Here is a 19,736-nt window from a genome sequence, read left to right as displayed (position 1 = left end):
CTCATCTACTCTCACATTCTTCATGGAAACCATATGAGTAGCTTAGCCGTGTCCCTGAGCCTGTTCCTGATCCGTCTGGAGGGACGAGCAGCGCCGGTAGCCTTCCTTTCCTTCTTCTCTGCCAACATAACAAACATGGAGTCTGCTGAGGCTTCAGAACCAAACTGTCCATCTGCTGACCGTCTCGTTTACGTGCTCCACCTCTTGTCGGCACAGGTTGCATCGCTGTGCTCTGACAAACACGCTGAATGCATTTCGTAGTATTTTAGTGATATTTTATATAATTTTTGTAGAGTTAATTTTGATGCCTAACATGTGATATAATCACACCTTTAGTAACACGACGGGGTCTCGTTTTAACTTGACTATTTTATGGCGGTTAATCACATGTGAGGATCTTATTTATCTGATGAAATTGTTTTCATTATTCCTCTAATATGACTTTTGTTTTATTGTCAAGCGTTTTATAACTTTGCTTTCAAAAGATCCCAAACACATGAAGTTATTATTATTTATTGTGTCATAAAACATTTGCAGACGTGACTTTGCCTGTAAGTTGGACACCTGTCTAACTGTGCACGTCTATATATCACATCTATGTATATATATATATGTGTGTGTGTGTGTGTGTGTGTGTGTGTGTGTGCGTGTGTGTGTGTGCATAACCAGTCAGTTTGTAGGAGCGTGTTTGCGTCACCTGCATGTGCAGCCTCGTGCACCAGCACATGCACGTTCATGCTCGTGCATTTACATGAAACAAAACAATTCTGGATACGTTCACTATAAAACTGTACCGAGGCCCTGGTGCTTGTTCCTCAGTGCAGCGCTCACACAGCGTCGCTAACGTCCGGCTGCACACCGTATATGTGACCATTTAGGTGTTAAAATGTGTTATTCTGTAAAGATGGTGGCATTTTGTACTTGTTTTGAAGGAAATATTTTGAGATGCCAAAGTCAGTAACATAATGTGTGTCTGTCCTGCATGATGTCCTTACTTTACTTTTCCCTCCACTGCAGCGCTGGAAGATGCCATCGAGGCCCTTTCCAGCGGCGCCTCCCTTGAGCTGCCTCTGATTCGGCCCCAGCTCACCTTGCTGCAGGACTACAGCCAGCCCCTGGAGCGCTATGACGACTACGAAGATGACGAGGGGGAGCTGAGGGCTGAGAGCAACCTGGCAGAGAAGTTTGGTGCGTTTCCTCCTGAACCATTAATGTCTCATTATCATTAACAGGAGACTGTATCTGATTACCTGGCTCCCGCCAACCGTCTGACAGACGTGTTTGGTGACGGCTGGAACAGACCACACGGTGGGGGTTAATGACTTGGCTTCGTGTTTCCAGACTGTTGGTAGGTTCTAATAAACCGCCACCATTCCTCTGGCAGGAATGCTGAGGTTTATACGGCCTGGCAGCCGGACGGAGCCTCAAGCAGCAAGTGAGAGGTTCTGTTTTGTGTCGGCCACATTTGATAAAAGCAGTTGTTGAACATTCAGTTTGACTTCACTGAAAGTCAACAACGAGCAGCACCTCCAATATAGTTAAATGTGTAATGATGGAACCGTGGAGGAGCCGTTTAGAGTCAGAGGGTCAGCGGCCACGATGACTGTAATAACTACAGTTAGTGCTTCAGTGTGAACAGTCAGAACCAGGAGGGAACTGGGCTCATCACTGTTTCCTGTTTCCAGTGTGTCTGGATGACACCTTCGGCAGCGACTGCAGTCTGACATGTGACGACTGCTCTAATGGAGGGAAGTGCAACCTGTGGAAAAGTGGCTGCGACTGTCCCGCCGGCTGGACCGGCGTCATCTGCAACCAGAGTGAGGCTTTACCCAGCACACACTGACCCGGTCCGGGTTGGAGGTCAGTCTGACAGCTTAGCACTGATACACCTCTATGTTTCTCAACCTCACAGCGTGCCCCGAAGGACACTTTGGTAAGAACTGCTCCTTCCCCTGTAAGTGTAAGAACGGTGCCAGCTGTGACCCGGTCAGCGGGAGCTGCCGCTGTCCTCCTGGGGTCAGCGGAGACTTGTGTCAGGATGGTGAGTCACCTCCTTCTGTTTCTAAGATGCTTTTTTGTCTTATTTTTAACTGAAAACTGTAAAACTACTAAAATACTTCAACTACAATAGTAATGTGAAGTTCATGACGGTGCTGTTTGTGCCCAGGCTGCCCCAAAGGCTTCTACGGGAAGCAGTGCAACAAGAAGTGTAACTGTGCCAACAACGGGCGCTGCCACCGGACCTACGGAGCCTGTCTGTGTGATCCTGGACTCTACGGACGCTTCTGTCACCTCCGTGAGTCCCAGTGCTGACACTTTATCAGCTCCTTGTTTCTCACACATGACAGACTCACCAGAACCAAGCTTTAACTTCTACATGTGTCACTTCCTTCATTTTCACCTTCAGCTTGTCCTAAGTGGACCTTCGGTCCCGGCTGCTCTGAGGAGTGTCGCTGTGACCAGCAGCACACGCTGGAGTGTCACCGTCGCCATGGCACCTGTGTCTGTAAACCTGGTTACCAGGGCAACGCCTGCCAGGACGGTGAGTAAAAATGCACAGCTTGTGTTCTGCTTTTTTATTTTTAAGTTTTTGGAGAACGTCCATAAAAACCCAACGCAGAAACAAGCCGCCGTCCCCCAAAAACTGCAGATGAAGAAAAGATAAACGTTAAAAGCAAATAACTGTCTACGCGGGACGACATGTGCTCATTGGACATGTCAGAGGGAAAGCTGAACAAAAGGTAACTTAACAAGTCAAATCAACCACCGTACCCACTAAGGCTTATGCTTGATCAGCATCATTGACTGTATGCTCCCACCCAACCGGTCCAGGCAGATGGCCTCCTTCCCTGAGCCGGGTTCTGCTGGAGGTTCTTTTCCTTCCTTTTTGGCTCCTTCCCACCGTTGCCACCCGCTTGCTCAGAGGGGATCCAAAGGCTGCTCTGGATGTTGGGTTGCTGTTTAACTAGAACTGGTTTCTACACGGTGATGTCCGGCCATGTTGGAACTCTAAAGCTGTTGTGTTGACGAAGCTGGACAGTGATCCGCTGGCCGTCACAGAGCGAGGACACTCGATATGGTTTCAGTATGGGGATAATGGTGCACGCTGTCAGACCAGGTCTCCTGGGTGGCATTTAACGTGTCGCCAAGTTTATATGAAAAATCACTGAAATTCTTGTCAAGAATGGAAAGAGGCAGAAATTGGATCCTTGGCTCGTCTCTCACCTTCCCACACCCGGTCAATCACAGCGCGACTGCTGGATCATCAGCATGGGAACGTTACGGGAACGGTCACACCAAGGCTTCCTCAGCTGACATCGGAAAGATGTGGTTTCCAAAGGAATCCAGCAGACAGCTCTGAGGTGCATGTTGGCCCCTGAAGTCGCAGCAGAGTTCACTTTCTCATTTAATCAGTGACATATTTACAGCGTGAGTCAGACAGACGAGTTCCGTCTTCATCACCGGTCCTCTGGTGAAGCAAGCAGACAGTTAAACCCTAATAAAGCAGGAATGGGGAGATGAGTTCCACACTCACAGTTGTGTTGACTTGTGTTAACCTCACACCCTCCCCATGAACCGTCTGAACTGCTGCCATCAGCCAAACGTTCCCGGAGCGTTAGAGGCAGAACCTCCAGCTTCATGCCTCCAGCTGTCAGAACGCTGAGCTGCTGATCCAGAGATGCAAACACTTGTTTATTTAAACTGCTTTAAGTTACTGGATCCTGCAGAAACGCTCTCATCCTGCCTGTACTGCTGTGGATGTTCAGCACCATGACAATCAACTGGATTTGATTTGATTTGTCTCTAGAATGCAAACCCGGTTCTTATGGAGCCGGCTGTGAGAAGAAGTGTTCCTGTCCACCTGGGGTGTCATGTGATCATGTGACCGGAGACTGTCAAAGGAGATGTCCTGCTGGTCGTCACGGGGACGCCTGCGATCAAGGTGGACGTCCTGCTGTCACACGCATTAAGGCTGATTCGGGGTTATCTGTTGTCGTCCTGTGTTAAGACCAATCCTTCCTGTGTCGTGTCTCAGACTGTCCGGAGGGAAGGTTTGGACCGGGCTGCGTCCATCCCTGTAACTGCACCGGTGCCCCATGTGACCCAGTGACGGGACGATGCCGGTGTCCAGCGGGGACGTCAGGGAAGCACTGTGAGAACTGTGAGTCCTGAGCACAGACCTCACAGCCAAATAAGATGAACTGTACATGATAATAATCCTACAAACGTTTCCAATAATCTGTCCCAGTGTGTCCAGAAGGGTTCTGGGGTCCAGGCTGCACAGAACCATGTCCGGCCTGTGAGAACGGCGGTGTGTGTGACAAACACAACGGCTCGTGTAACTGTCCTCCCGGATTCATGGGCAGACTCTGCCAGAACTGTGAGTACCACCGGAGGGCATTTTGGGGGAGTTTCCATAGCAACGGGCCTTAAACAGTGGGGCAGATGAGGAGGACGGCAGCACTCTGGGGCAGATGGGAAAGGAAGCAACCCGCTGGAAGGCAGAGGAATAGTTTTCCTTCTTTTCTTTTCCAAGGTCGTTAGCTAGAAATCCTTCAACCAGCTCGTTTTTCACTGAGAGGAACAAACAGAAGTCCGTTCTGACCCGGCGCTGCTCCTCCAGCTTCACTCGCTGGTCGGACCGCAGTGCAGAAGCTGTCATGGGAACTGGGTAGAGCTGGTTCTGGTCCATTAGTCTCCATGGTTTAAATGTTTATGTCCTCGTGCAGCGTGCCCGGCTGGACGTTTCGGTCAAGGATGCCAAATGAGATGTGTTTGTGAAAACAACGCCCGCTGCGACGCTGTGAGCGGCCGCTGTACCTGCGCTCCGGGCTGGACTGGACACAACTGCAGGAAAGGTAACAGCCCTGAAGCACACAGCAGTAGCCTGCAGCACCGAGGCTGACAGGATGCATGTGAACAACGGAGCTGTTTGTTGGACTAATAAAGATTCCTCTAACTCTTGGCGCTGCAGCGTGTGATGCAGGACACTGGGGAGCTGACTGCGCTCAAACCTGCGACTGCAGAAACGGAGACGGCAGCTGCGACGCGGTGACGGGCCAGTGCAACTGTGAAGCTGGCTTCACTGGAGCTCACTGCCATCAGAGTACGTTCATCACCACCGCTGGGTTCATTCTGTCAGCAGCAAATTACTATGTGCTCTATTTTATGTGATGTTGGCTATTTTCAAAGTGTAGTAACAGATGCATCAGTCCATAAAACTGTGACTGAACAAAAAGTGTTGAAGATGAAGGTCAGACTGTGGAGGATGAGTTGGAGGATGTGTGGTAACCCTTTAGATTCACAGTGGTCTGTTCTGTCTGTATGTAGACTTTCACTGTCTACAGTCTAAAACCTGACAGGGTTTAAACAGTTCCCTGGTGAAACATGGGTCGACTTTCAGGCCCGTCAGGAGCAGAAATGTACAGGACAGCCCTCAGAAAGTTGAGAGATTAGAAGAGAAGATTGGGAATCTGCTTGAGAAAGACCAGACGGACGGTAAACTCCCAGCGGTCAGGCTGGAATCTGAACAGGTTGCAAGCAGACGGGTGGACTTCTGCCATAGAACTGGTGCTACCACCACAAGTGTCCCACCAAAGTCTTCTAACACTGCACATAAATCCTTTCCTATTCTGCTCAGGTTCCAGTGAAGTGACGTCACGTTTTACTGTTTATTCTGCCGATACGAAGCCTTGTGCTCTGACCTGTGCTGCTGTGTGTGATTCTCCCTCAGAGTGCCCGGCGGGGATGTTCGGTCTGGGCTGTCGCCATCGGTGTCAGTGTGACAACAAGGCGCTGTGCGACCATGTGAGCGGAGCCTGTACCTGCCAGGTGGGATGGACGGGAACCTTCTGCGAAAAGCGTAAGAGAACCTCCTTGATCGTGGATCCACCTTCTGAACATGTACATCCGGTTCATCCTTCCATGTGTGTGTCAGCGTGTCCTCAGGGTTTCTACGGTCTGGACTGCCAGGAGAAGTGTCTGTGTCTCAACGGTGGGAGCTGTGGTCACGTCAGCGGCGTGTGTTCGTGCCCGGCCGGTTGGATCGGCCCGTTCTGCAACCTGAGTGAGTGGCACCGTAGAACATGGCTGACCTGACAGTAGATTCTCTGTGTGGGACATTTCTGTGGCAGCGAGAACATCTTCCAGAGAGCTGACTCACAGTAGAACAAAAAGGCACTTGGTTTCAAAGTTAATTGGGAAAGCCCGGCCCAGTCACACATGAGAAAGTACCGGCTGGACGTTCCCCATGCCGAGGCCTGTATTACTTACCAGACGCTGGAATTTCCACTTTTGATCAGCAAAGTTCATCAGGAGGTAATGATATTGTTTGTCTCCCTCCTGGCAGCGTGCCCGGCAGGGTTCTATGGGGAGGGATGTAACCAGACCTGTAGCTGCCGTAACGATGGCATCTGCCACCCGGCCAGCGGTCAGTGTGTGTGCACGCCGGGCTGGACCGGGCCCAACTGCACAGAGGGTGAGTTTACACAACAAGGAGAAGCTGTTCTTTACCTATAGGACAGGTAAAGAACAGGTCACAGGATGTGTTTCTATTTCCTCCCAGAATGCCCGGCGGGGTTTTACGGGGCAGACTGTCGGCAGCGCTGCTTGTGCCAGAACGGAGCCACCTGTAACCGGACCAACGGAAAGTGTTCGTGTGCCAGTGGATGGACGGGCGCCGCCTGTGAACGGGGTAAGACTCAAAGATGGCGTGAGTAAGAGTCTCCGTATGTTACCACAAAACCACCGTAAGATAAATCCACTCTGATTTATTACCGCGGCCGACCTGAGTTTGGCCCTCAGTCAGAATTCAGCTCGGCACACTAATTGCTGGAATCTGGCAAAAGCCTGACATGGCTGTAAAACCCAGTGAAGTTCAGCCAGTCTGACCGTTTCATTTAAAGGGAAAACTACAAAATGAACGAACCCAAACTGCTGCAAATAATACGAACGTCACAGGAAAACTGCAAGTAGCAGCAGGTCAAGCAGAGATCAGCCTGAAAACTGGGATGAAGGACAGACGCTGGTGTTTTTCTGTCTTCCTCTCAGACACAGGGACCCGTCTGGGGCCTGAATGGTCAGCGTACCACTGTACGTACCGATGTGCAGAAGTACAAACATTAAATTTACTGAACTGATCGAACAACAACATCAACCAATCAGCCAGCAGAGCGCTAGTTTAATGGGATATACTTGTGAAATGTGAAAATGTTTAGATTTTTCTGCGGCTCTCGTCCAGTAACGCTGACTTCAGCTCTGACCAGCCGGTTCCTCCTCAGACGTCTGAGTGAGTGAAGCCATAATGATGCTGGTTCATCACCTGGACCCTGCAGTCGGCCTCCGAACCAGCGGCCTGCGGTTGTTTAACAGCTCAGAAGCACATCAGCTCCTTGGTCAGTGCCTGGAGTCTGGATGTTTGCTGCAGCGAGTGTGTTCCTACGGCTGAGTCTGAAAAAGTCTGAGTGAACGGACGAGGACATTCCAGCTCCTCGTCCCCCAGAGCTCCATCACACACTGTCCTCCCTCTGTGCCTGTTACAGCCTTCCCCCGTCACGCTGTGCCAGGCCGGCCCCCTCTCAGCAAACCTCTAATCCTGTCGCAGGAATGTCTCCGCGGCCGCTGCCTCTGACTGCCAACCCCACACTCAGTCCAATTAGAGATGGTTGAGGGAAAACAACCCATAATGCACTGCTCAGCAGAAATGTGACAGAGCGAGTTTCCCTGTCGTGTGCGGTCCACATCACCACGTCTGTTTCCCCTCATGTTGCTGTGTGTCCAGAGTGTGTGTCGGGCCGGTTCGGGACCGACTGCCAGCGCCGGTGTGAGTGTGAGAACGGCGGCCAGTGTGACCGACGGACCGGACGGTGCAGCTGCAGCGCCGGCTGGACGGGAGAGTTCTGTGAGGAAGGTGAGCTGCTGCGTCGTGATGAACCACGTGGGAGCTGAGGAACATGTTTGTGTCTTGTTATTAATCAAACCTCTAACTCGCTCCTCTGCTGCCCAGCGTGTGAAGCGGGCCTGTTCGGTGCCGGCTGTGAGCAGCGGTGTCAGTGTGCTCACGGGGCCTCGTGTCACCACGTCACCGGAGAGTGCCGCTGCCCAGCCGGATGGAGAGGGAAGCTCTGTGACAAAGGTACTGCTGCTACAAACGGACCTGTGTGCTCTGGCGGCCCCTGGTGGACGGAGTGGTCCTGGTCTCATTGACGGACCTGTTGTGTTTCTGAACCTTTGCATTCCAGGACTGCAACCTGTTAAAGTTAAAATGCTGAACAAAGTAGAAGCACGTTGTCCAAAGCTGCCGGATCGGATCTGGTTCTGTCTGCAGGCTGGAGGTGTTCAGTTTGCTTCAGACGAGCAGAAAATATTCAGATTAAAGAAACTGGAATCAGGGATTGTTGAGTTTATGTTAATTAAAGAATGACTGAAAACACTGAGCTGATTATGTGACCAGTTTATGATTAATAGCTGATGCACCTCCACAACATGATCCGGTAGAACTAAAGGAAACCTGAACAGTGATGTTAGAGGTGATACGCTCGGTGTTGTTGTTGGTTTCCTCTCAGCTGTCTGTGTGTTGCTGCTCCTGGATCTGTTGTGTGTCTGTAACTCCATGTAGCTCCAGCTTGTTGTTTCCATGACAGGCTTTCTTTCTGGAGTCTTCCTGGTCTGAGTTGATGGTCTGATGGTCGTTAGCTTAGTGAAGCTGTGCTCGTCAGAGTCCTCGTGCACGCTGCATGAGGCTGTAAAAAGATGGAGCAAAAGCAATGAAGAAAAAATCTAATTATCAGACATGTGCAGTTACTGTGAGACTAAAGCCGGGATTTAAAAAGTCATTTTCTTTGAGGGGCTTTAGATTTCTGACCCTTGAGGCATAAAGAGCAGAAGAACATATGTGATGCTGGTTCTTGTGCCTCCTCAGCCTGTCTGCCGGGTTCGTTTGGGCAGAGCTGCATGCAGCGCTGCAGCTGTGCGCCGGGCACGTCCTGCCACCACGTCTCTGGAGAGTGCGGCTGTCCTCCCGGCTTCACTGGCAACGGCTGTGAACAGAGTGAGTTCTTTCAGGACGGACCTGGGTCTGCCAGATGCTTTATTCAGATTGTGAACACAAAGCAGCTTCCTTCATGTTAAAGCTCATCGATGCAGGAAGACGATGCAACCGTCCCACACGCTGTTCCCTCTGCAGCTTGTCTTCCAGGAACGTTCGGACTGAACTGTAACCAGGTCTGTCAGTGCTCAGAGACGAACCAGCTCTGCCACCCGGTGTCTGGGTCCTGCTACTGCGCTCCGGGTTTCCACGGCCCCAAGTGTGACCAAAGTACGCACAAACAGAACCTTCACACATGAGTGATGCACCAGGAGGTAAAGCATCTGACAGCCTGTGACTGTTTCCTGTTTCAGTCTGTGGACTGGGTCGGTACGGTCCGAACTGTGAGGGAGAGTGTCAGTGTGAGAACGCAGGACGGTGTGCTGCTTCCACCGGAGCCTGCGAGTGTCCGGCAGGATTCATCGGCCCGCGCTGCAACATCAGTGAGTTCATAATGACAGCAAACACAGCAGCTGGTGGTGTGACAGTGTGGATAACAGGAGTGTGTGTGTGTGTGTGTGTGTGTGTGTGTGTGTGCAGCGTGTCCGGCCGGGCGGTACGGCCTCGACTGCAGCCGGGTGGCGCTGTGTGGAGACGGAGCCCAGAGCGACCCGGTCACCGGCCGGTGTGTGTGCCTGCCTGGACGGAGGGGGGAGGACTGTGGACACGGTGAGTCTCCTTCGTTCTCACAGTTTCATCTGTGACCTCTGAGTTTAGAAGAACCTCAGATCAACCACTGATCCTCTCACAGTGTAGCTGCAGGTCTCCATTAGTGTCACTGTGCTTTCTGTGATGGATCATCCAGTCCAGGTTATTGTCCTGGTTCTGTACATCCACAGCAGCACAGGCGGGATGAGAGCGTTTCTGGAGGATCCAGTGACTTAAAGCATTTTAAATAAACAACTGTTTGCACATCTGGATCAGCAGCTCAGCGTGAATCATGACCCGTAGAAGCTGCTTTCATACCGTACAGGAACCGAGCTGCTTGGTTCTGTTCTACAGGGAGAACAACTGTCCCTGATGTTTGCAGACAGTTTTTATGGCACAGCTGAAGTTATTTATTTAAAGAACAGAACTGAACAGAACTCTTTGCTGTGTTCCTGCTCACGTCCACCTGTCTGCTGTGTCGGGCCTCAGGCTGTCCTCCAGGCTGGTTTGGGTCCGACTGTGCCCGTCGCTGTAACTGCAGTAATGGAGGACGGTGTGACTCTGCGACCGGCCGCTGTACCTGTGGGCTGGGCTGGACTGGGCCACGCTGCGACCGAGGTGACGGCTCTTTATGATCATGATTAGTTTTTGCATCTTTGCTCATCAGTGCTGCTGCAGCAGGTTGAGTTCAGGCCTCATGAGGTTAACGTGGTTTCTTGTCTTCCTCTCACCCATCTCGTCCCAGAATGTCCTGCGGGCCGGTTCGGTGCCGACTGCCAGCTGAGCTGTACCTGTCAGAACAACGGCACCTGTGACGGAGTGACGGGGGCGTGTCGGTGCGGTCCGGGCTACTACGGCCATCAGTGTGAACACGGTGAGAGTGAAACAGCGCCGACCCGTCTCTGGTTGTTCCTGTTTACAGCAGCTTAGGAAACACAGGGGGACTGGTTGGGATGGAAACTTTCTTTATTTCTGACATTTTCACCAGATTGTTTTCAGCAGCACCAACATCACAGTCGTCCTTTAAAGAACTCGTTTTATTGTGACACACATGAAGGCTGGATGTTCTGACCCGTGCACAGCAGGACACGATGGACTGTAACGTTTAATAGCTATACGTATGTTTGCTTGAATACTTTGAGAATAACTTGAACTCTGACATAAAGGTTAAAGTTGTTCAACGTCAGTCAGACAGATGTTCTGCCACAGTGAACTGATGTAACTCTGGGCAGCAGGATTCTGGCCCGACACTCGATGTCACATTTCAGTTTGTGTTAAAAGGAAACGCGTTGAGGATCAATATCTAGTTTCTGCTTCAGCTCCGGTAGAGGTGACGGTTAGACTCTGGGTTCTGTCTCGATGTTCCATTTATCATGACTTAAGAGAACATTTTAAACCTTGACGTTCACCTGAACCCTCTGTGACCCGCCAGCCTGCCCGCCCGGCCTCCACGGCCCGCTCTGCCAGCAGCAGTGCGACTGCATGAACGGCGCCTCGTGTGAGCCGGCGTCGGGACGCTGCGTCTGTCCTCCAGGATACCAGGGCGCCCGCTGCCACAGAGGTCAGTCTGCTCGCTCTGAGGAACACTGGGATTACTGGCACCGTCTCTGTCCAGTTTATTCTCTTTCAAACAGATTTTCATGCCCTTCATCTTCCTCAGCGTGTGAACAGGGCCGCTACGGGCCGGCCTGTCTGAAGCTGTGTGACTGTGAGGACGACGCTGCCTGTGATCCTGTGACCGGACGATGCCTCTGCTCCTCAGGGAAGACCGGACCCAGATGTGACATCGGTAATCCTGCTTGTCTAACTCTGAGACCAGGATCACACACAGAGACACACCAGCTTCACAGTGAAGCTTCTGGTTCAGGATGTCCAGTGCAGAGACCAGAGGATGAGGGAGGAGGTTTACATGCTGCAGAGGTTCTTCTTCTGGGTTGTGTTTGTTCAACAACAGGAACGTTTTGAGGATTTGGTTAAAGCATTTTGAAATGATCCTGTTAACTCTAATCCAGTAAACTGGAAGGAATGAAGGAGACTCGAGTGTTTTTGCTCTTCGATACGTTCAGATACAAGAAACCTGTTTCAAAACAGAGCTGCAGGTGGTTCAGTGGTTAGCATCGTGGCCTCACAGCTAGAAGGTCTCCGGTTGGCGTCCCGGTGAGGACACCCGGGATCTTCCTGCGTGGAGTCTCCATGTTCTCCCCGTGCAGCGTGGGTTCTCTCCGGGTTCTCCGGCTTCCTCCCACAGTCCAGAAACATGCTGAGGTTAATTGGTGATTGTAAATTGTCCGTAGGTGTGAATGTGAGTGTGCTTGGTTGTCTGTCTCTAAGTGTAGCCCTGTGATAGACTGGTTACCTGTCCAGGTGAACCTGCCTTCACCCTGAGTCAGCTGGGATAGGCTCCGCCCCCCATGACCCTAGTGAGGATTAAGGTGTAGAGATGATGGATGTGATGTTTCATGTTTTCTATCTGAATATTGAAGCAGTTTGTCTCTTCGTAGCTCTGCGTCTACGATGACTGAATACTGTTCTGGACGTATTGTTTAGATAAAAGCAGCAAAACTGTGACAAAAGATGACAAATTAAAGTGTGTTATTGGAATAATACAGAACCAGGTTTCTATCACTGATATCAAAGAGTCTGTTAGCAGCAGAGGAGGTTGACAATGAGACTAAATGATCTTTTATAATTATATTTATTTATATATAATAGTTGTTGTCTCTGTAGAGCATCAGCTTCCCTCCACTTGTACAGGTGACTGCATGACTACACTTTATGCTTCACTGTGACTCTTTCTGTCCTGCTGAGGACCTTTTTTCTGATCTGGTTTCAGGATGTGGTTCATAAGTGAATTTGAATCTGTAATAGAATCAGTAGCTGACAGATGGATGTGTCAGAGTAAACAGAACTGCATTTCCCTCTGTGTTGAAGCAGAAGTGTTGGTAGCCGTTTGTCCTCATGTGCAGTAAGCAGGGACATGTACTCGGATACTTTCCAGCACTGAGGTCCAGCAGAGTGCACGACGACCCAGAAGCCCCCTGAGCTGAAGGAGGATGTCTGGTGAACAGATCAGGATGAGAGTTGATCCTCTCCTCTGGGTAGTTGAACTGAACATCTTTGTGTTTGTGTCAGACTGCAGAGCGACCCGGTACGGCCCAGACTGCTCGCTGACCTGCAGCTGTGAGAACGGAGCGCAGTGCGACCGCCGCAACGGCCGCTGCAGCTGCCTGCACAGCTGGACCGGACTGTCCTGTCAGGAAGGTGCAGTAATGACCAGCACACACACACACACACACACACACACACACACACACTCTGCTCCTCCTGCGTGATCACGTCCACACCGACGGCAGGTGACAGCCTTTGCTGAGTCTTGACTCGGAGCAGAAGGGACACGTTGCTGACTCGGTGAAATGGGAGTAAATACCTGGTGGAAGTGCTGACGGCTGCCGTCTGTGAGCAGCTGACTGCAGAGGCTGCACTTTGCTTCACTGTGTTTTTGTTCTGACTGAATATGCGTCTCCTCAGGTGGACCCCCGCGCCTCACCTCTGGGAGCAGCAGAGGAAACTCGCAGCACAACAACTCGTTATAGCGGATCCATGGCGCTGACGGACCGGGACCAGGACCAGGACTTCACACTGAAGTGACTCCAGCTCACGACAGGAAGCAGCCGGAAGATTCATGGACATGGACTCTCTGATGAGAACTGCAGTTTGGAGCTGAGCTGGATGAGACTTTATTCCCCTGATGCCAAAGCGTCCTTTGAGCTGCTGGAGTCGGTGTCGTCAGCCTCCATCACGCCAGACTGGGATTCACTACGTGGAACATGAAACACCTTCAATCCTCCAGATAAGAGTTTCATCAGAGCGCAGCGTCGGGACGGTGGAGCAGCGCTCGCTGCACTTCCACCACTGTGTGTAATGCTGCTGCTGTCTGCAGGTACTGTATATAAATAATGTAAAGGAACTGGTGATGTTACTGAATATGAGGCCTTCTCTGACCATGAACCTAGAAGTCATTACTATGAAGTTGTTTTCAGTGTGACTCTGTGGTGCTTCACTGGCCGACACATGATGCTGACGCTGCAGTAAAGCTCGTTTCTGTCGACTAAACACAAACAGCTCAACATTAATGCCTTCAGACCACACAGCATTCATTTGCACCTTCTCCGGGTTCAGGCGTCTAAATGTTTTCATATGAACGGATTTTGTGTATAAATTGCTTTATATTTATATTTCACACGGTTGTATACGATCGAAGATGTTTTTCACTGGATTAAAGCGACTTTGCAGCTCCGACACATTCCTGAATAAAAACCCAGAATGAGGATGAACAAAGCCAATAAAGACAGACGGACACAGGACTGGTTTACCATTCTTATTTTTTATCATTATTTGATTTTCATTGAAGATCGAAGCTGTACATCCTGTCTAAAGTTCAGATTCAAGCACAGTGCAGATAGCAACGCCTGCAAAAAGGAACAAAAAAAAGTCAAACGAAAAGAGAAAAGGCAGAGGTGATCACAACCAGAACTATATACAAAGGTCAGAGTATGTACAGGAGACACCAGGCTCTCACTACGTCCTCATAACGCATCACAACACAAAGAAATGCTTCTGCTTGTCAGTCATCAGATCAATACAATACTGATAGGAAAAATGCAGCATGATGAAAAAAATAAAAACACTTCTTTTAATTCTCTCTACTGCATTAAAGGCTAAAACATAAAAAATATATTCTCTGTATAACCTAAACCTTCAGTAAAATAAGCTCTCATCCATCTGTGGGCCTGTTTCATGTCTGAACTAGTCATTACATGGTAGAAACCAGGACCTCTTAAAGCATTAGTTTCTCTACACGGTGACGGCGCCACACATCAAAACATCAAGTCAGTTCTACAGCGTGCTGAACCTGGACCGGGTCGAGCAGGTCGGCACCGTGAGAAAGAACCTGACGGCCAAACACACCGCACGGCGACGCAGTCCGAAGGAAAAGCTCCACAAGTTAGGAGTTATTCGAGTTCTTGCCGGGAATCAGAAAAGGTCGATGCCACGCTCACGTGAAGGAGTCAGTTGGTTAGCTTAGCATCAAGCCTGGAGACTGGCTAGCAGCTAGCCTGGCTCTGTGTGAAGGAACAGCTGAAGCTAAGGCTCACTGATTAATGCTTTAGTTTCATTCATACTAAAGCAACTAGTTTGTCGTTTTCTGAGGGTCATGAACCGGCGACAAGCTGTGAAGCAAACAAGAGCGACGTTCACTCATCAGCTGGTCCAGAGCATCAGAGGTCCTCGTTTAAAGAGGGACCACACCAGGCCACACAGTGGAAGATCACATCCACGTCATGGTGTCCTGTTCAAGCAGGAACTAGCGTGATGTGTTGAGATGACTGATTCACGGGACGACAGTCAAAGGTTGAGGCCCAATCTAATAAAGTCCAAACCGTGCGCTCGCCGCTGCAGCACAAGCAGCCAGGAGAAGGAACACGAGCAGCAGGACCTCCTGGTGTCACTACATGGACGGGTTGGGCTGTGGTCAGAACACGTTCAGTATCTCTGGAGTCAGGTTGAGCACTGAAGACACCGACCCGTTTAGATTCTGTCAGAGGGAACAGAAATCAGACCTGCACTCGACAGGTGACGATTTCTTGGCTGCGACTCGTCTTCTGGGAGACGTGCTGAGTTTACGTGTTGGTTTTTGTAGATGATGCTAACCTCCAGCTGCTCCTTTGTGCTAAGCTAAGGTCGTCTTCAGCGTGACATCAAACTTCTTTACATTTTCAGCAAGAAAGCAAATAAACAGAAAACGTCAGCGTTTTCCTTCACGTCTCAGACTTCTGCTCCCTGCAGGTGGAAATATTAAGACACAGGAACTCACAGACGAATGAACTAAATGCTCTTTATCTTTTTTTTCTTCTTCTGAGGACGGCATGGGCTCGTGCCGGTTCTATTTACTCAGACATACGAGACACAGTAAGTCAGACGTGTACAGGGATCAGCTGATAGGACTGGCTAAAGCGTGGGATTGGTTAGTTGTCCCCCGACTCACACACACTCACACACACACACCTGACCAGCAGCAGAGGAGCTGGCTCACCTTGCTGCTGTTAGAAATCACCTGGGAGTAGAACTGAAGCGAGCTTCATCCACACAAACCCACAGTGATGCTGGCTCTGAGCTCCCTGCACTCCGGCTGCTCTCACGTCTCATTCACATCTTCATCTGCACGAATACGACAGCTTCTTAATCTGCACTTGTTTTTTTTCTGCTAAGAATCAACAGTTTATCAGCTGTTAGTAAAGATTTGTTATCTACACGTGTTAGTAAGCGGAGAAGCATCACCTGGCTGACCCGGCGGTACTGTGGGCTGGGTGAGGAGGTCCATGCTAGAGGATGTTCACATGCTATCCACTTGTGCTTAAATCACAGTAAGAGAGCACCCGAAGGACAAAGGATGATACGGGGCGGCATCGAAATGTCTGCAATAATACTTCTGACGTGTGACCAGGTATCTGCCACCTGAAGCACACCTTACCGATCCTAAAGCACTTAGCTGTACTACGCATTCTGTATATGAAGGACGTACCTGTGAACTAGTATAACAGCTTGATCAAGTAAAGATATATATGGAGTAGAGTCCATCCCATAGATAGATAACAAGCTGGACAGCACATGCTTCGACATGATTCTATAATCTTGCAGGAAGTGAGTGAAACACTGGGGTATGACGTCTAAAGAGATGAGGACGGAGATCTTTGGCTGAAGCCACGCTAACATGTCACTGGTCCTGCCCAGTGTCCACACACCAGAGAAAGACAGACGGCTAGATGACACCTCCTGACCACGTGCACGCCGACACACGACTGAAACCACCCGTTCCCTGAGCTGCTGCCACTCGCTGAGGAACTGGACACAACTCCTTCCTCCCACGCCCAGCAGTCGGCGCCACAGCGGCCACATGTGACCAGAGAGGTCGAGCTGCTCGTCTGCACCGAAGCCCAAAGCACAGTTTGATGCAACTGTAAATAAGGCAAAATGCTTGAACAGAATGTGATGGAGGAGGTTTTCCAGGAGATGTGGAGCCACCACTTCCTACACAGCCAGATCCTCAGCCTGGTAGCACAATGGAGCTGATTTAACACGACTGCAGCTCCTACTGCTGGGATGGATCAACAGCTCAGCTCCTCAGCGGCAGACAAGTTGTCCGGACACATCAGCCTGAGCTCCTCAGCTCCATCAGGGCGGATGGTTCCCTGGTCAGGACGGAGGAGCTGCTCTCATCCTCTCAGTCCTGCTCAACTCAGGACTTTTAGCGCCACGTTTGTCCAGCAGGAGCGTCGGAGCATCAGGCCGGACAAACGCACTGCCGGTGAAGATACAGGGAGGAGGGAGGAGGAGGGAGGAGGAGGAGGGAGGAGTGGTCAGGAGGAGGCTCTATAGTGCAATGGCTGTGAGATAAGACTTGTTCTATCATCCTCTCCCTCCTCCAGCAGCTTCACTGACACGACTAAAGTGCTGATTGTTAAAGGCCTGGACAGGCTCTGGTCATGTCGACAACACACTTTTCTTTCAGAGACGTACAGAACACGGGTGGTTGTAAACAGAACATCCAGGGAACTAATGCATGGCTATGGTACATGTGCAACAGCAGCTCTCATATATCAGACAGCAGGAGCTTCGTCTTCCTTTAGTTGCATTCGGTTTTAGTAAAAGAGGAGAAAAAAAAGAGAGAGAGAGAGAGAGAGAGAGAAATCTGGCTGCCAAGCAAGCGTGTGCTTATTTTTTTTCTTTTAAAAAGGTTTTTTTTTTTCTCTATGGTTTAAAATACGTTCAGCTGGATTGAATGTTTAACTGATTTAAGTATGAGCGCGTATCCCTAGCCTCTCTCCACGTCGTCCGACTTTGTCATCCCGTCCCTTCCTGTGGAGGTGACTGTATTTTTTCCCCCTTTTCTTATCTTATCCCTGTAACTCTAAATGAGGTGCCCTGCGTGGCCTTGGTGTGGCCAGACTCATGCGCCAGGGTCTCACTCAGTAAAAGCTCAAGCAAACAGAGGATCAGGCAAAGGTGGGGCACTGCGGCTGCAGCCCTGCCGGGCGGGCCGACGCCCGTTAGGAGCGGTAGTCCTTTTTACTGTACGGCTTGTTCCCCAGGATGCTGTCCACCTCGTGTGTGATGGACGACGACAGCTTTGGAAGGACCTGCCACAGACAGACAGACAGACAGACAGACAGACAGACAGACAGGTGAGTCTAATCTCCACATTCAGGTCCGCTCAGTGTTTCAGGTGTAGAAGGTGAATCTAAAATCGTACATTAATAATTTAACAGCTTGACTTTCTTTCTGTACCTTTCTTAAAAGTAGCCTTGAGTACAAGTAGGACTTAAAATATTAATAACAACAATGTTGTGAATCACAGAGGCTGTGAAACGTGTCATCAGGCTGCAGGTGTTCTAGATCACAGCTTCATCCCTGCAGAAGCATCACAATCACTTCACAAACACTCGACACGTCTCGCTGTTGATCATTTTCTTGTACAGAATGTAATCCAGCTGCATCAGAAGCGTCTCCTGGAGGCTGTCTGGGTTTTCTGGCCAGACTTGTGGCTGCTGCAGTCTGCTCGGTCTCCAACATGGACGGGTCCAGAGCCGCACATTTGTCACAACAAGAACAAACTATGATCCTAAACAAATATGAAGAGCTCAGAAACAAAAACAGGCTCAAAGTAACGCAGCCGGGAGGTCGAGGACGTGTGCAGTCGACACCAAAAATCCTGAAGAAAGGAAGAACGTCTGAATCTCACATCTACGCTCACCAGGAAAGGAGCAGGAGGAGGTCTATAAACTCTAAAGCTGTTTGTTATGTAGTGAACTGTCAAAAAGCACTAAAACAAAAAGTGGTGAAACTGGACTGTAGCAGCATTTTGATCCAAACTCGTCAGTGCTCCTCGTTAGGGTCTAACAGACCTCCAGAGGAGGACGGCATCAGTCTGGACAGTCACTGACAAACACCTAAACCTGAGTCACCCTGCAGCCTCTGGGATGGATCTGAGCCGATTCATCTTGCTCTGGGCTCCACGGGGATGCTACTTATCAGGAGGACCGACTGGTCATAAATAAATCATTATTATGAGACAGAAATGCAAAGAAAACGTGTGGATTCAGACCGATGGCTGATTAACCTGTGAGCTCAGAGTTTTTATATGTTCATAGGAAATCCAGCAAAGTGACATGAGTTTAATTTGACTGGTGTGTAATTAAAGAGGAACTACTCCATGTAGATCATAGAAAGCACCAGTTTCTCCTCCAGATCAAATAAACGCTAACGACGTGGACTAACGGACCGACTCTGTCCATGAGGGACCGGGTCTATTCCAGGCTCTGGAATATGAAGTTGTGGCAGCAGGAAAGCTGCAGGGCCCTGGGGAAATGTGAGCATAGCATTTCCAAACTGAAATATCAAGTGTGCTAAAGGATAGCGTGCACACACACACAGGAGCGCACAAAGCGTCTGCAGGCCGCACATAACGTGAGGATGTGAAACCCCGGCGGTCTGAAAACCCCATTAAGGACTGCATCTTATCAGGAGAGCAGGAAGTGGCCCTAAGCTGGTCTCCAGTCCCCCTGGCGGCCGATCCTCTCTGACCTTATTAACTGGCTACAGTAGAGCGCCCAAGCGTGCAGCAGCAACCTGCCCAGGAGGCCCGGCTGCACCCAGGAGAGGAGCTGCTGCTGCTGCTACGGGCCGGGAGGCGCCAACACGGCCCGACGAAGCGGGTCGGGTCTCGGTCCACAAATTACACTTCTGACTTAAGTTAGAAACACTCATGTCGGAGCCTCACCTGTATCGCTCCGATGTTCTCCATCAGCTGGTCGGTGTTGGACGCCCCTAAAAGGACGGAGCTCACCCCCTCGTTCCGTAGGCACCACGCTGCAGGAGACCAGTGGACACGGTGACACCGGCACCAGGACACAGGACATGGACACACACCATCACACACACACAC

General features: G+C 50.4%; 2 protein-coding genes across 5 annotated transcripts in view; one reads left to right on the top strand and one right to left on the bottom strand.

The window, feature by feature from the left end:
* The window catches only part of megf6b (multiple EGF-like-domains 6b), a 60,341-nt gene extending 46,117 nt beyond the window's left edge, over positions 1-14,224 (top strand). Inside the window, exons 11-36 of the mRNA XM_008289814.1 lie at positions 1,018-1,188; positions 1,686-1,817; positions 1,913-2,041; positions 2,168-2,296; positions 2,408-2,542; positions 3,809-3,943; positions 4,037-4,162; positions 4,250-4,381; positions 4,731-4,859; positions 4,976-5,107; positions 5,735-5,863; positions 5,939-6,067; positions 6,350-6,478; positions 6,566-6,694; positions 7,781-7,909; positions 8,006-8,134; positions 8,921-9,049; positions 9,185-9,316; positions 9,400-9,528; positions 9,626-9,754; positions 10,223-10,351; positions 10,479-10,607; positions 11,166-11,294; positions 11,394-11,522; positions 12,866-12,994; positions 13,262-14,224. Of these exons, the coding sequence (XP_008288036.1) occupies positions 1,018-1,188; positions 1,686-1,817; positions 1,913-2,041; positions 2,168-2,296; positions 2,408-2,542; positions 3,809-3,943; positions 4,037-4,162; positions 4,250-4,381; positions 4,731-4,859; positions 4,976-5,107; positions 5,735-5,863; positions 5,939-6,067; positions 6,350-6,478; positions 6,566-6,694; positions 7,781-7,909; positions 8,006-8,134; positions 8,921-9,049; positions 9,185-9,316; positions 9,400-9,528; positions 9,626-9,754; positions 10,223-10,351; positions 10,479-10,607; positions 11,166-11,294; positions 11,394-11,522; positions 12,866-12,994; positions 13,262-13,326 (3,353 nt within the window). The 3' untranslated portion in view covers positions 13,327-14,224. The remainder of the gene's footprint in view (positions 1-1,017; positions 1,189-1,685; positions 1,818-1,912; positions 2,042-2,167; positions 2,297-2,407; positions 2,543-3,808; positions 3,944-4,036; positions 4,163-4,249; positions 4,382-4,730; positions 4,860-4,975; positions 5,108-5,734; positions 5,864-5,938; positions 6,068-6,349; positions 6,479-6,565; positions 6,695-7,780; positions 7,910-8,005; positions 8,135-8,920; positions 9,050-9,184; positions 9,317-9,399; positions 9,529-9,625; positions 9,755-10,222; positions 10,352-10,478; positions 10,608-11,165; positions 11,295-11,393; positions 11,523-12,865; positions 12,995-13,261) is intronic.
* Positions 14,099-19,736, bottom strand: part of kcnab2a (potassium voltage-gated channel subfamily A regulatory beta subunit 2a) — an 89,592-nt gene continuing 83,954 nt past the window's right edge. For all 4 annotated transcript variants that reach the window (XM_008289834.1, XM_008289842.1, XM_008289824.1 and 1 more), the window contains 2 exons: positions 19,572-19,660; positions 14,099-17,931 (listed from right to left, as the gene is read on the bottom strand). In XM_008289834.1, coding sequence (XP_008288056.1) covers positions 17,842-17,931; positions 19,572-19,660 — 179 coding nt within the window. In that variant the 3' untranslated portion in view covers positions 14,099-17,841. The remainder of the gene's footprint in view (positions 17,932-19,571; positions 19,661-19,736) is intronic.

Source organism: Stegastes partitus, unplaced genomic scaffold (assembly GCF_000690725.1).
Source record: "Stegastes partitus isolate 25-593 unplaced genomic scaffold, Stegastes_partitus-1.0.2 Scaffold14, whole genome shotgun sequence".
Taxonomy (NCBI): Eukaryota; Metazoa; Chordata; class Actinopteri; family Pomacentridae; genus Stegastes; species Stegastes partitus.
The sequence above is the reverse complement of the archived record's forward strand: the minus strand, read 5'-3'. Positions and strand labels throughout refer to the sequence as shown.